Below are 12726 nucleotides of genomic sequence, written 5' to 3'. Positions count from 1 at the left end.
TCGTGTCCTTTTTGGTACACACACACACACACACACACACACACACACACACACACACACACACACACATACATACATACATACATACATGTGGTTGAATTAAAGAGCATCATTTTTATGGATGTTTCGATAGCTCAGAACGCGTCGTGGTTAGTCTGCAATTAGCGGGATATTCGGTGCCAAAGGTTCGAGTCCCAGCAACGGCATGGGACAATTTGTGAGGCCAGAAAGTAGTTCATTATCCCCTTCGCCAGTGCGTTAATATTTATGTATGTAACTGTCAACATCGACATACATACACTATATAGATATTCATGCATCAATACATACTAGCCATGTCTGCCCACTGTTTCGATTAGATTGTAGGCCCCATGTATGTGGTTGATTTAAAGAGCATAATTTGTATGGATGCATCGATAGCTCAGAGCGCATCGTGGTTAGTCTGCAATTTGCGGTCAGTTCGGTGCCACAGGTTCGAGTCCCAGCAACGGCATGGGACAATTTGTGAAGCCAGAAAGTATTTAATTATCCCCTGCGCCAGTGCATTAATATCTATGAATGTAACAGTCAACCTTGATATACATATATATATATAGATATTCATACATCAGTATATACATAGCTATTCATACATCAGTACATACATACATACATACATACATACATAGGGTATGTTTTGTTGTTTAATATATATGCGCAAAAATATATGCAACAAAAAACTGATACTTAGACAGAGTACCATGTATGTTAGGTAATTAGACAAAATAAATTTAAAACAACTTATTTCAAACTAAAATAATACAAATGAGAACTTACCTTGAGAGTTCTTGGAAGTTGATGTCAGAGAGAGCGAGCAAGTACACCGAAGTCAACAAGACCGTTCTGAATTTTCTGTCAACTCCAGCCTCTTTTAAACGATCATGGTGCTAATTTTTGTGCAGCGGGGCGAGATCGAAATTAAGATCAGAAATTGAAAAGTATTCACTGTTTGCGGACGTAACACTCGTTTCTGGTGTTAAATTCAACAGTCCGTCTGTCTAGAATTGGCCAATCGGTACTGCTAGTGCTATCTAATCATCGTGGTTTAGGTACATCATCATCAAAATCTGTGGGATTGGCACAACTGGACTTTATTTCCACACGCAGTCTACAGCATCTGGACATAGGTACAGACGTTAATCATTGTCATTATAATAGCCCTGTGGGTGTACAATAACGTGAACAAGTGCAAATACACACGTGCACTCAGTCAGATGGTTTGAAAATATTCTGATTTTTTAAACTATGAAATAAAAACAGTTTTTGTGAATACATCGGCTTTTGTAGAGTTAAATAATATATACAATGTATATATATTTGATTTAGCCTGCCATGAAGACCCCCGCCCACCTACTGAGACGATATCTACTACCAGTCCAATGTTGGTTAACGTGACGCACTTGAACTAAATCTTATGAAAACTAAATTATGAGTAGGTGCATAGATCATGTTGGCTTGTAAAGAAATGACGAATTGACAGAAATAATATCAAGCGGGCTATTAAACAACAATATCATATTAAATGGGTTTACGACATGGCTATTATGGATAAGTTATTGAATAAAAGTCATTTATAGCAAAGATAAATTAGCATGAACAACTATATAAAGGCAATCCTCCTCCAGTGAAACACGTACAACTAACGAGCTACTCTCGGCTTACTAAATTCCAAACCTATACGTAGCTCCTTTCCTTTCCCTTTTGGCCGACCGTTAAAAATTGCGCCTAAATTCCTTCATCAAAATGCGCACCCATTCTCTTTGGCATAAACCTACGGAACATTCCAAATTCCATAGCACCATACCATACCGGCTACGGTCGGACTGCTGGTGCTCCCTTGCCCCTGCCAGTGCAGACGCTTCCCCCTCTTACCCACCCCACACCTTTCCTCTCCTTGTCGGCGGAGCCGGCCGAGGCCGGCACTTGTGCCCAGGACAGGCGTGCGCTACAACAGGTTGCTCTGAATGTGCACGTTAAACACTCCATTCCATTCCAATCCAGTGAAATCCAGCTGACTAAACTATTGTATCGTTCCTACTTTATACACAAGATTTAGAAGTTCAAATTCAAGCACTTTTTATCTTTAAATTTACCGTTTTCAGGGGCTTTCACCGTATTCAATAGTTTACAGTTGGTCTCATATATTGTCGTCAGGATTGGAAACAGCGTTTGCAATAATGTTAAATGTTTGTGATAAAATGACGCTGACTAGTATAAACTGTTATTAATACCAATTGATAAATATTGGAATTACAAGAAAATAAACCTCAGGAAGGTAATTTTTAATAGTTGTAGGCGGAAATATCCAACTCAAGCAATTTGCAAGATGATTGTATCAAACTGAATTACTTTCCACTTTGGCAAACTTACGGCTTTTGCTGACTTAACCATGACCCATCATTCAGGTGAGTGCTTTACCCATCGAACGCAAGCACTTTTCAAATCTGTCTAAACCCTGGTTCAACTCTCTGGGATCACTGTAGGAGTGACCACCCCAAACACCCTCATCCTGCACATACGACAATTCTTAAGATTCCAGCCCAGGTGCAAAAGTATGAAACATTTGTTCGATGACATCCAATCAAATCGCGGAGGGAAGGAGACACAACTTATTTGTGGTAGAGTGCTCGAATGAGGTGCAATGGTTCGTTGGTTCGATCACAGGGGCACAGCATGACCTGAATTGGACGGGCCAATACGAACCTAGTGGATACTGGTCACTATATTTTCCCCAGAAACGAGGGTGCGAAACGTACCCCAGGGATAAAGCGCTCACCTGATACCCGGTCGGTCTATGATCAGTTTCCGTTAGTGGGCCCATGTGACTATTTTTTTTCCCCAGCCACTCCTGGTATATCAAAGGCCGTGAGGTCCTGTCTTTGGGATGGTGCATACAAAAAAGGGTTTTGTCTCTGAAACCGAACCCCAAGCCTACCTCAGCTGATTTCTCTCCTATCCCAGCTAGTGTCAAATGACTACCAGTAAATCAATTGCTTATAGTGGTCAATAGTACGTTTTGGAGAGAGAGAGAGAGAGAGAGAGAGAGAGAGAGAGAGAGAGAGAGAGAGAGAGAGAGAGAGAGAGAGAGAGAGAGAGAGAGAGAGAGAGAGAGACTATCGTGTGAATGAGCCTCAACCTATTCCCTGATTCAGTGTTTCTATTCTTTTGATATAATATAATAATGATACTCTATTTTTTTTTCTCTGGGGAAGCGCACGTAAACGTCCTCGTGCTGCTTGTTGTAGGAGTATGCTCTGTGGCAATGCGGGTTTCCATGCTTTTGACGCATGTCTATAACCGGTTTTTAAATGCGTTGAGTTGTCAAAAAGTATATACTGATTTGATTTTCGTAACAAATGTTTTGTCTGCCTTCATTAGTTGTGCAACACATGGTAATCAGAAAGCTTTGTCACGAATTTGTGAAAACCCCGTTGCCACTACACAAACTACTCTAGCGGAGTACCAGAAATATTCGTTCTAACATGCATGTTGTATATATAACAGACTCATTCAGGTTGTTGCAACAAATTTTAATCTTTAGATATTTCGACAACACGAAATATCTTACGATTCAGCATACCGGTTATAGATGTCTTCTTCAGAATCTGAACTTTAAGAAGACAAATATTACACATATGTTACAACTTTAACACAGGAATCTTAATGACGAACTAGACGTAACCTTCAGAAACTGAACTTTAATAAGACAAATATTACACATATGTTACAACTTTAACACAGGAATCTAAATGACGAACTAGACGTAACCTTCAGAAACTGAACTTTAAGAAGACAAATATTACACATGTTACAACTTTAACACAGGAATCTAAATGACGAACTAGACGTAACCTTCAGAAACTGAACTTTAAGAAGACAAATATTACACATATGTTACAACTTTAACACAGGAATCTAAATGACGAACTAGACGTAACCTTCAGAAACTGAACTTTAAGAAGACAAATATTACACATATGTTACAACTTTAACACAGGAATCTAAATGACGAACTAGACGTAAATACTGAACTTTAAGAAGACAAATATTACACATATGTTACAACTTTAACACAGGAATCTAAATGACGAACTAGACGTAACCTTCAGAAACTGAACTTTAAGAAGACAAATATTACACATATGTTACAACTTTAACACAGGAATCTAAATGACGAACTAGACGTAACCTTCAGAAACTGAACTTTCAACAGATAAATGTTATAAATATAATAGAACTTTAACACTGGAATATAAGTGACGGACTTGACAGCTGTGGTGGATTTACTCATGCCGGGTGTCACTGTGGTGGATTTACTCATGCCGGGTGTCACTGTGGTGGATGTACTCATGCCGGGTGTCACTGTGGTGGATGTACTCATGCCGGGTGTCACTGTGGTGGATGTACTCATGCCGGGTGTCACTGTGGTGGATGTACTCATGCCGGGTGTCACTGTGGTGGATGTACTCATGCCGGGTGTCACTGTGGTGGATGTACTCATGCCGGGTGTCACTGGTGGTGGATTTACTCATGCCGGGTGTAACTGTGGTGGATTTACTCATGCCGGGTGTCACTGTGGTGGATGTACTCATGCCGGGTGTCACTGTGGTAGATGTACTCATGCCGGGTGTCACTGTGGTGGATTTACTCATGCCGGGTGTCACTGTGGTGGATTTACTCATGCCGGGTGTCACTGTGGTGGATTTACTCATGCCGGGTGTCACTGGTGGGACAGGATATGTTCATCTTTCGCGAACACCTGATACCGTCACTGTTATGACAGTGATTCATGAGTGCATGTCATCACAGATATATGTATTCTAATGAGCTCTGCCCTGTGCTAGTTTTGATATGGTGAACTAATCTGGGAGTGGCAGTCCTCTATGTGGCGGCCCAAGAAGGACGGAATCTCCAGTAAATGATCTCATAGGACGTGACTGGATAGATATTCATGGAAACAACCACTAATTTGTCAAATTTGTCATCACCACGTATTACTGTCTTGTCTTTCAGATCTATGTACTGAACTATTTTTTTAATACTAAAATACTAACTGAATACTCAAACCATAGTTCAATACCGAAATATGAGCTTCGTACTAAAATGATGTATTAGTTGAATACTTAAATAATATTATGTGATGCATCCTCTTAACTGTGGGCTACAAACTGAAATATTAGTTCAATATTTGGACATGAATTTAATACTGTAATATGAGCATACTACTGAAATATTAATATACTAGTGAAATGTTAGTATACTACTGAAATAATATTTTTAATATTGAAAAATGATTATAACATTGAAATATGTGTTTTATTGTGAAATATTAGCATAATATTAAAATATATGGTATATACTTACATATGCGCATAGTACTGAAATACAACTTAATACTTACGTTCGGTCAGATCACGAAGATTTCTTTCGAACTCCTCTATTGGAACGCTATTAGCTGAAACATGAATATTGGTCATCTCTGTGTAATCTATTCTAGTTCAATCTGTATATAACGCGATATCTCACTGTCTAATCATATCCACATGTGGCACTATGATCATCGTTATAGTATAATTGAATGCATGGATGAATGTTTAACGACACCCCAGCATGAAAAATACATCGGCTATTGGGTGTCAAACTATCGTAATGCAAAGAAATAAAGTGATGATCAACATCAATATAAAAAATCAAGATTTAAATTAAAAAAAAAAACAGTGTAAAGAACTGTGCAAAAATACAAATATCACAGATAGATACTGACTTTTATTCAAAACTTTAATTGTATCCCGAAGAAAACAAAGGGATTTGTGCTGTATTGGCCATTATCAAAGAGAATGTTACACCCCTGCACCACGGCGAGGTTACAGCACGCGCAGGGGTCGTTATAGTATAAGACATGTAGTTGTGACGGGACCTATTCAAAAATGGCAGCTTCATTCATACAGTCCACTGTTGGCATCCATTCGTTTAAAGATACTGCCCTACGATTGCTGCCACTGTAACGTGTACGACATAGGAACATGTTAGATGTTGAATATGACATATAAAACTCTTCACAAAAAGTAGGGGAACTCTAATAAGAATTTACAATTGCCAAAACTGTATATTAGTTCTGGGGAATGGTTATATGATAATAGTGAATTAATTGGGCAAACATTACAACCGGTAGTTCAGTATTACAGTAGGTTTTATGACCACCAAAGATCTTGAAGGACGATTGGGGTCAGACGTGAAATTTGAAAGTTGACATTTTTTACGCAGCATCGCAAATTCAAACAATAAAAATGACTAAAAACAAAACAATAAAAACTGTATGATCAACATAATGAAAAAGATTGACAACAATAATGTTCCACAGTGATTAATCGACCTTCCCGGAACTTATCAAAATCGAGAATGACACCCCACGCACGTGTACGGGGCAACTGCGTGATGCACGTGCAAACTATGGAATGTGTTTCGGTGTGTTGATAAACAGACCTGAACGTTCATTACTAGGATGTCTTTGGTCAAAACGTATGGTCGGTCTAATAGTTGATATTAACATTAATATTTCAGGTTCCCCTACCTTTTTGAAGAGTATATGTTCTTGTTTATAAAACCAGTGGCTCTATAAACAATATGTTTGTTGTCTTAATGTTTGTAGTCCCGAAACCAGATTTCACCTTTCAATAATTTCGAATCTACGAAAAAAACAGGCACACTGGCAAATGACTGCTACAAATATTAGCACACGACCGCAGACACGTTGAATATACAGTCAATGATTTGCTAAGCACACGACCGCAGACACGTTGAATATACAGTCATTGATTTGCTAAGCACACGACCGCAGACACGTTGAATATACAGTCATTGATTTGCTAAGCAAAACAAGCTGAGTAGTTAAAATGGTCCTGGCGGTCGAACACATGATGGCTGCAAACTCAGGACAGTCTCTTTAATTGAAGCCATATATAAGAGAATTAAACTGGGTGTAGGTGAGAGGGTTGGTTTGACATCAGGTTCCCCTAAATTGCCAAAACAAAATGAGACATCCACAGACATTTTAACTGCATATCACCTTGTAAAAGGCGTGTTTGCAGGGGGTGGTGTTAGGGTTCGACCCTCCCCCTCCTCAAGCAAATCATTGTTTCAAATGTATTTCATGGAGGAGCATGACTCTACCCCTATAAACCTCGCTCGTCATAGTCTAGACCATCCCCAACATGCATTTGTTCTGGGGGTTTTGTTTCAGATATCAGAAACATCAGAAGAATCAAGAAATATGTTTACAGAGGAAAAACGAGAAAAAGAAAAGAAAAAGAGCTTACAAGAACCCGACAAGGTCTCCATTAGGTCACGTGCGTCCCGCTCTCCAATCATCTTAGTGAGTTCTTCCAAGTCCACGTGACCATCGTTATTGAGATCGAGTTCGCTGACCCCGCGTTTCCCAGTAACAGTTTTCCAAATCCACTTTCCATTTCTCCATACTGCAAATAGGACGACGACCAGAGCGGTATTAGTGCACAGGCTAAATTTTAGGGGGCGGTAAAACGGATTTTATCTTTCTTTCTTTTCTTCTTTGCTTACTGCACGAAATTCCACTTCCCACTAAGTAGTTTGTGTATGTGTGTGCGCGCTTGGGTCACTGGCTTAGGAAGCGGGATGGGGAGGGGTCAAGGGGTCAAGGGGGCATTTGTCCCTCCATGTTTCAGATATACTAGTATTTCTTTATATTTGCTTTATAATAGTGTAAACGTGTGTATATATAAAAGTCCCCCCCCCCCCCACACTTTTTGGCACCTTCCTACGCCACTGGCATGGGTGTAACGGGGGGGGGGGGGGGTGCGCAAAAACATTAATGATCTTTGGGCGCCAAATACTTAAGTACGTCTCGGACAGCAATATTACAGTTATACAGTAGAAACCCGATAACACATACGTTATTATAATACACGTTAACAAATCACGCACTCACATGCAAGCGCACCACAACGACCACAAACAGGCAGGCACGCACACGCATACGAGCATATTTAAACCAGTTTGAATGTTCAATCCTTGTGCCACATTAAAGATTCATTTCTTAAAAATATTTTCACTCACTTACCCTTGATAGGTTTCGTCACAAGTCTGACGAATCGTCTAAACCGTCTAAAGAAGCGACGACGCCACGACTCGACGTTTGCACGGCGACCAGGGCGACAAGCAGAACGAGGAGGATCGCTATCTTCATCTGAAACACGGGGACGTCACAGTAGCGAAATGTCAATTTTAACTTTACTCGGTGTTTACACACAAATATATATATAGGAAAGCCGTTGCGAGACGTGCTGTGTGAGGCCTGGCGTTGTCATGTTTTAAAACACTGCGTTGGCGTTGGCCATAACTGGAACGATGTGTGGCCGGAGGATCTGGTCAATGTAGCCCTGTGCATTCAGGTTGCCCTGCACGTGGACCAGGTCAGTTCTGCCAGTGTGTGAGATGGCTGCCCACACCATGACACTACCCCCGCCAAATCTGTCCACTTCCTGCACGCAGTTTGCCGCATAACGTTCACCACGACGCCTATACACGCGACATCTTCCATCATGACGTCGGAGCAGAAATCGGGACTCGTCACTGAACCACACCTGTCTCCATCGCAGTTGAGGATTGTCGATGAATCTGGCACCACTGCAGTCTGAGTCGACGGTGTTGTGGTGTTAAGATGATACCTCGAACTGGACGTCTGGCACGAATTCTACCTCACGTAGGCGGTTCCGTACGGTCTGGTCGGATATCCTGCGCAAACCTGGTATTGCTGCGGCTGTGGAGGTGGCAGTAGTCAATCGTTCCCGAAGGTGGCGTACCCGGATGTAGCGGTCCTGCCCGGGGGTAGTGACCCGTGGTCGACCGGATCTAGGGAGGTCACGTGTTGATCCATGTTGCTGGTAACGGTCCAACAGTCTGGAGATGGTGCTTGGGGACACATGGAATGCCCTGGCAACGGCCGTTCTGGATTCGCCTGCGTCTAGTCGGCCGATGGCATTGTTTCTCTGCGGTTCACTGAGACGTGGCATGTCCTGGATTGTCAACTGTCGGCCAGATACAGAGGCCAGGCAAGCGAACACCCTGCACTTTTATACTGTCGGTGTTCATGTTGCACGTGCAGACAACGCACGTGCAGTGGTGACATGGTTTGCACGTGGCTGCGAATATTCACATTTTGGAACTTTATTGTACAGTAGCTGCGTTTTATCGAATGTAACCGTGGGAATGTGTTTGGGACATGCAATGACCTTATATTCACAAAGCATGAACGGTAGGAAACATAAAATCGGAGTTATAACCCATTTGGCCTTTTGCGTTTCTTTTTTTGAAGAGTATATATATATATATATATATATATATATACTCTTAAAAAAAAGAAACGCAAAAGGGTACAAATGGGTTATAACTCCGATTTTATGTTTCCTACCGGTTCATGCTTTGTGAATATAAGGTCATTGCATGTCCCAAACACATTCCCACGGTTACATTCGATAAACGCAGCTACTGTACAATAAAGTTCCAAAATGTGATATTCGCAAAAACGCAGCCACGTGCAAACCATGTCACCACTGCACGTGCGTTGTCTGCACATGCAACATGAACACCGACAGTATAAACGTGCAGGGTGTTCGCTTGTCTGGCCTCTGTATCTGGCCGACAGTTGACAATCCAGGACATGCCACGTCTCAGTGAACCGCAGAGAAACACATGCCATCGGCCGACTAGACGCAGGCGAATCCAGAACGGCCGTTGCCAGGGCATTCCATGTGTCCCCAAGCACCATCTCCAGACTGTGGGACCGTTACCAGCAACATGGATCAAACACGTGACTTCCCTAGATCCGGTCGACACGGGTCACTACCCCCGGGCAGGACCGCTACATCCGGGTACGCCACCTTCGGGAACGATTGACTACTGCCACCTCCACAGCCGCAGCAATACCAGGTTTTTGCGCAGGATATCCGACCAGACGTACGGAACCGCCTACGTGAGGTAGGAATTCGTGCCAGACGTCCAGTTCGAGGTGTCATCTTAACACCACAACACCGTCGACTCCGACTGCAGTGGTGCCCGATTCATCGACAATGGCCTCAACTGCGATGGAGACAGGTGTGGTTCAGCGACGAGTCCCGATTTCTGCTCCGACGTCATGATGGAAGATGTCGCGTGTATAGGCGTCGTGGTGAACGTTATGCGGCATACTGCGTGCAGGAAGTGGACAGATTCGGCGGGGGTAGTGTCATGGTGTGGGCAGCCATCTCACACACTGGCAGAACTGACCTGGTCCACGTGCAGGGCAACCTGAATGCACAGGGCTACATTGACCAATCCTCCGGCCACACATCGTTCCAGTTATGGCCAACGCCAACGCAGTGTTCCAACATGACAACGCCAGGCCTCACACAGCACGTCTCACAACGGCTTTCCTACAGAACAACAACATTAATGTCCTTCCTTGGCCATCGATATCACCGGATTTGAACCCAATTGAGCATCTATGGGACGAGTTGGACCGACGCCTCCGACAGCGACAACCACAGCCCCAGACCCTGCCCGAGCTGGCAGCAGCCTTGCAGGCCGAGTGGGCCACCATCCCCCGGGACGTCATCCGTACTCTGGTTGCTTAAATGGGCAGGCGGTGCCAGGCAGTTGTCAACACACGCGGAGGCCACACCGGTATTGACTCCAGATGACCTTGACCTTGGTGGTGTGTCCTATCACTTACTCACAATGGACTAGAGTGAATTGTGAACAATCCTGCAACATTTGGTAATTATCGGACTCACCATTCAATAATTAAATCAATTCTCCAAATGTTACGACAATGTGGTTTTGCGTTTCTTCTTTTGAAGAGTATATATATATATATATATATATATATATATATATATATATAAAGACATACAAAGACCACGCAGCTGGATAGCTCAAAACTTAGCTTGACAAGTTTTCAAGTTGCAGGCGATTCGGCGCCACAGGTTCGAGTTCCAGCAACGGGATGTGGCCAGAAATTATTTAAATATCACCTGCGCTATTGAGTTAAAGTTTATGTATGTAATAGTCAAATACGACATACTGACAATATATAGATGTTCATAAATCAATCCGTACATACATACATAAATACACAAATACACACACACACACACATACACACACACACAAACATACATACACACACACACACACACACACGCAAATAGACACACATACATACATACATACACACAAACGCACACGCACACATATATAACTTTACTTCCTGTTATATTGATGATCTTGTATCATTCAACAATAGCAGGATTACAGATTACGTTCCTTTGATTAACCCACAAGTGTTGGAAGAAGAAGGAAATGTTTTATTTTACGACGCACTCAATACATTTTATTAACGGTTATATGGCGTCAGGCATATTGTTAAGGACCACACAGATATTGAGGAAACTGGCTGTCTCCACTTCATGGGCTACTCTTTTCGATTAGCATCAAGGGATATTTCAGACAGGATAGTACATACCTGTGGCATTTGTGACGCCAGTTGTGGAGCACTGGCTCGAACAAGAAATAGCTAATGCGGCCACCGACGAGGATCGATCCTAAGCCGACCGCGCACCAAGCGATCGTTATACCACTGGGCTACGCCCCGCCCTGCAGACGACTTGGAGATAAAAGAAACATCTGAATGTATTAAATCAGTTGCCTACCTCGATCTATGCAGAACAATTTAAAAAAGTGTGTTTTGTTTAACGACACCACTAGAGCACATTGATTAATTAATCATCGGCTATCGGATGTCAACATTTGAAATTCTGACACGTATTCATCAGAGGAAACCCGCTACATATTTTCGAATGCAGAAAGTGATCTTTTATATGCAATTTCCCACAGACAGGAAGGTTTTTGACCAGTTGTGGTGAACTGGTTGGAACGAGAGAAAAAATAATTAGTTGTATGGATCTACCGAGGTGGTTCGATCCTGCGACGCAAGCACGTTAAGAGAGTGAATCAACCGACTGAGCTAAATCCCGCCCCTAGAGATTCAAAGCAACACTGGTCTCCACACTGAGCTGTATGACAGAAGGAATTACTTCATTGTTCCCTTTCATGGCGAGCAGTATACCTTAGAGATTCAAAGCAACACTGGTCTCCACACTGAGCTGTATGACAGAAGGAATTACTTCATTGTAGCCTTTCATGGCGAGCAGTATACCCTAGAGATTCAAAGCAACACTGGTCTCCACACTGAGCTGTATGACAGAAGGAATTACTTCATTGTAGCCTTTCATGGCGAGCAGTATACCTTCTGAACCAGCTTTTCCTGTGTACATATCACTCATTGTATGCACATTGCAAACCACGCCATATCATTCTGGCACAGAATTTGTTCCATCAGGGTATGATGTCCAGGGACTCTTTGAGGATATATATACTTTATTGGTCGTACACATACAGTTCATAGGCATTACAAACATTAAACTATAATACGCATATCATTAAAAGAGTAACAAAATGTACATTGTATGGAAAGTGATGCAAATATTCAATATAAAATAATAAACAATTATCACTCTAATGAAGAGTGTATATAAAAAAGAGAATGTATATACTCCACTTACATATTATCATGTCTCTGCGTGTTTGCCCCTAGTAAATATTTACACAGTGTTA

General features: G+C 42.1%; 2 protein-coding genes across 2 annotated transcripts in view; both read right to left on the bottom strand.

The window, feature by feature from the left end:
• LOC121377744 overlaps positions 1-911 on the bottom strand; it is an 8717-nt gene extending 7806 nt beyond the window's left edge. Inside the window, exon 1 of the mRNA XM_041505829.1 lies at positions 817-911. The gene's annotated coding sequence lies outside the window, so the exon portion shown is untranslated. The remainder of the gene's footprint in view (positions 1-816) is intronic.
• Positions 912-5429: 4518 nt separating this feature from the next.
• LOC121377807 lies at positions 5430-12395 on the bottom strand. Its single transcript, XM_041505907.1, has 4 exons — positions 12359-12395; positions 8135-8260; positions 7356-7514; positions 5430-5494 (listed from the first exon to the last, which is right to left on the bottom strand). The coding sequence occupies exons 1-4, from the start codon at positions 12393-12395 to the stop codon at positions 5430-5432; spliced, it is 387 nt and encodes a 128-aa protein (XP_041361841.1).
• Between the last annotated feature and the right edge of the window lie 331 nt (positions 12396-12726).

The sequence above is a fragment of the Gigantopelta aegis genome, chromosome 7, assembly GCF_016097555.1.
Source record: "Gigantopelta aegis isolate Gae_Host chromosome 7, Gae_host_genome, whole genome shotgun sequence".
NCBI lineage: Eukaryota > Metazoa > Mollusca > Gastropoda > Neomphalida > Peltospiridae > Gigantopelta > Gigantopelta aegis.
Note: the sequence above shows the minus strand (reverse complement) of the source record. Positions and strands in the feature narration are given on the sequence as shown.

Excerpts from the sequence above, each read along its gene's own strand:
- LOC121377807 (XM_041505907.1), bottom strand. The coding sequence starts at position 12,395 with ATGAGTGATATGTACACAGGAAAAGCTGGTTCAGAAG. Across the intron at positions 8,261-12,358 it reads AGGAAAAGCTGGTTCAGAAG|ATGAAGATAGCGATCCTCCT; the intron begins GTATACTGCTCG and ends CCCGTGTTTCAG. Across the intron at positions 5,495-7,355 it reads GGAGACCTTGTCGGGTTCTT|CTAATAGCGTTCCAATAGAG; the intron begins GTAAGCTCTTTT and ends TTCATGTTTCAG.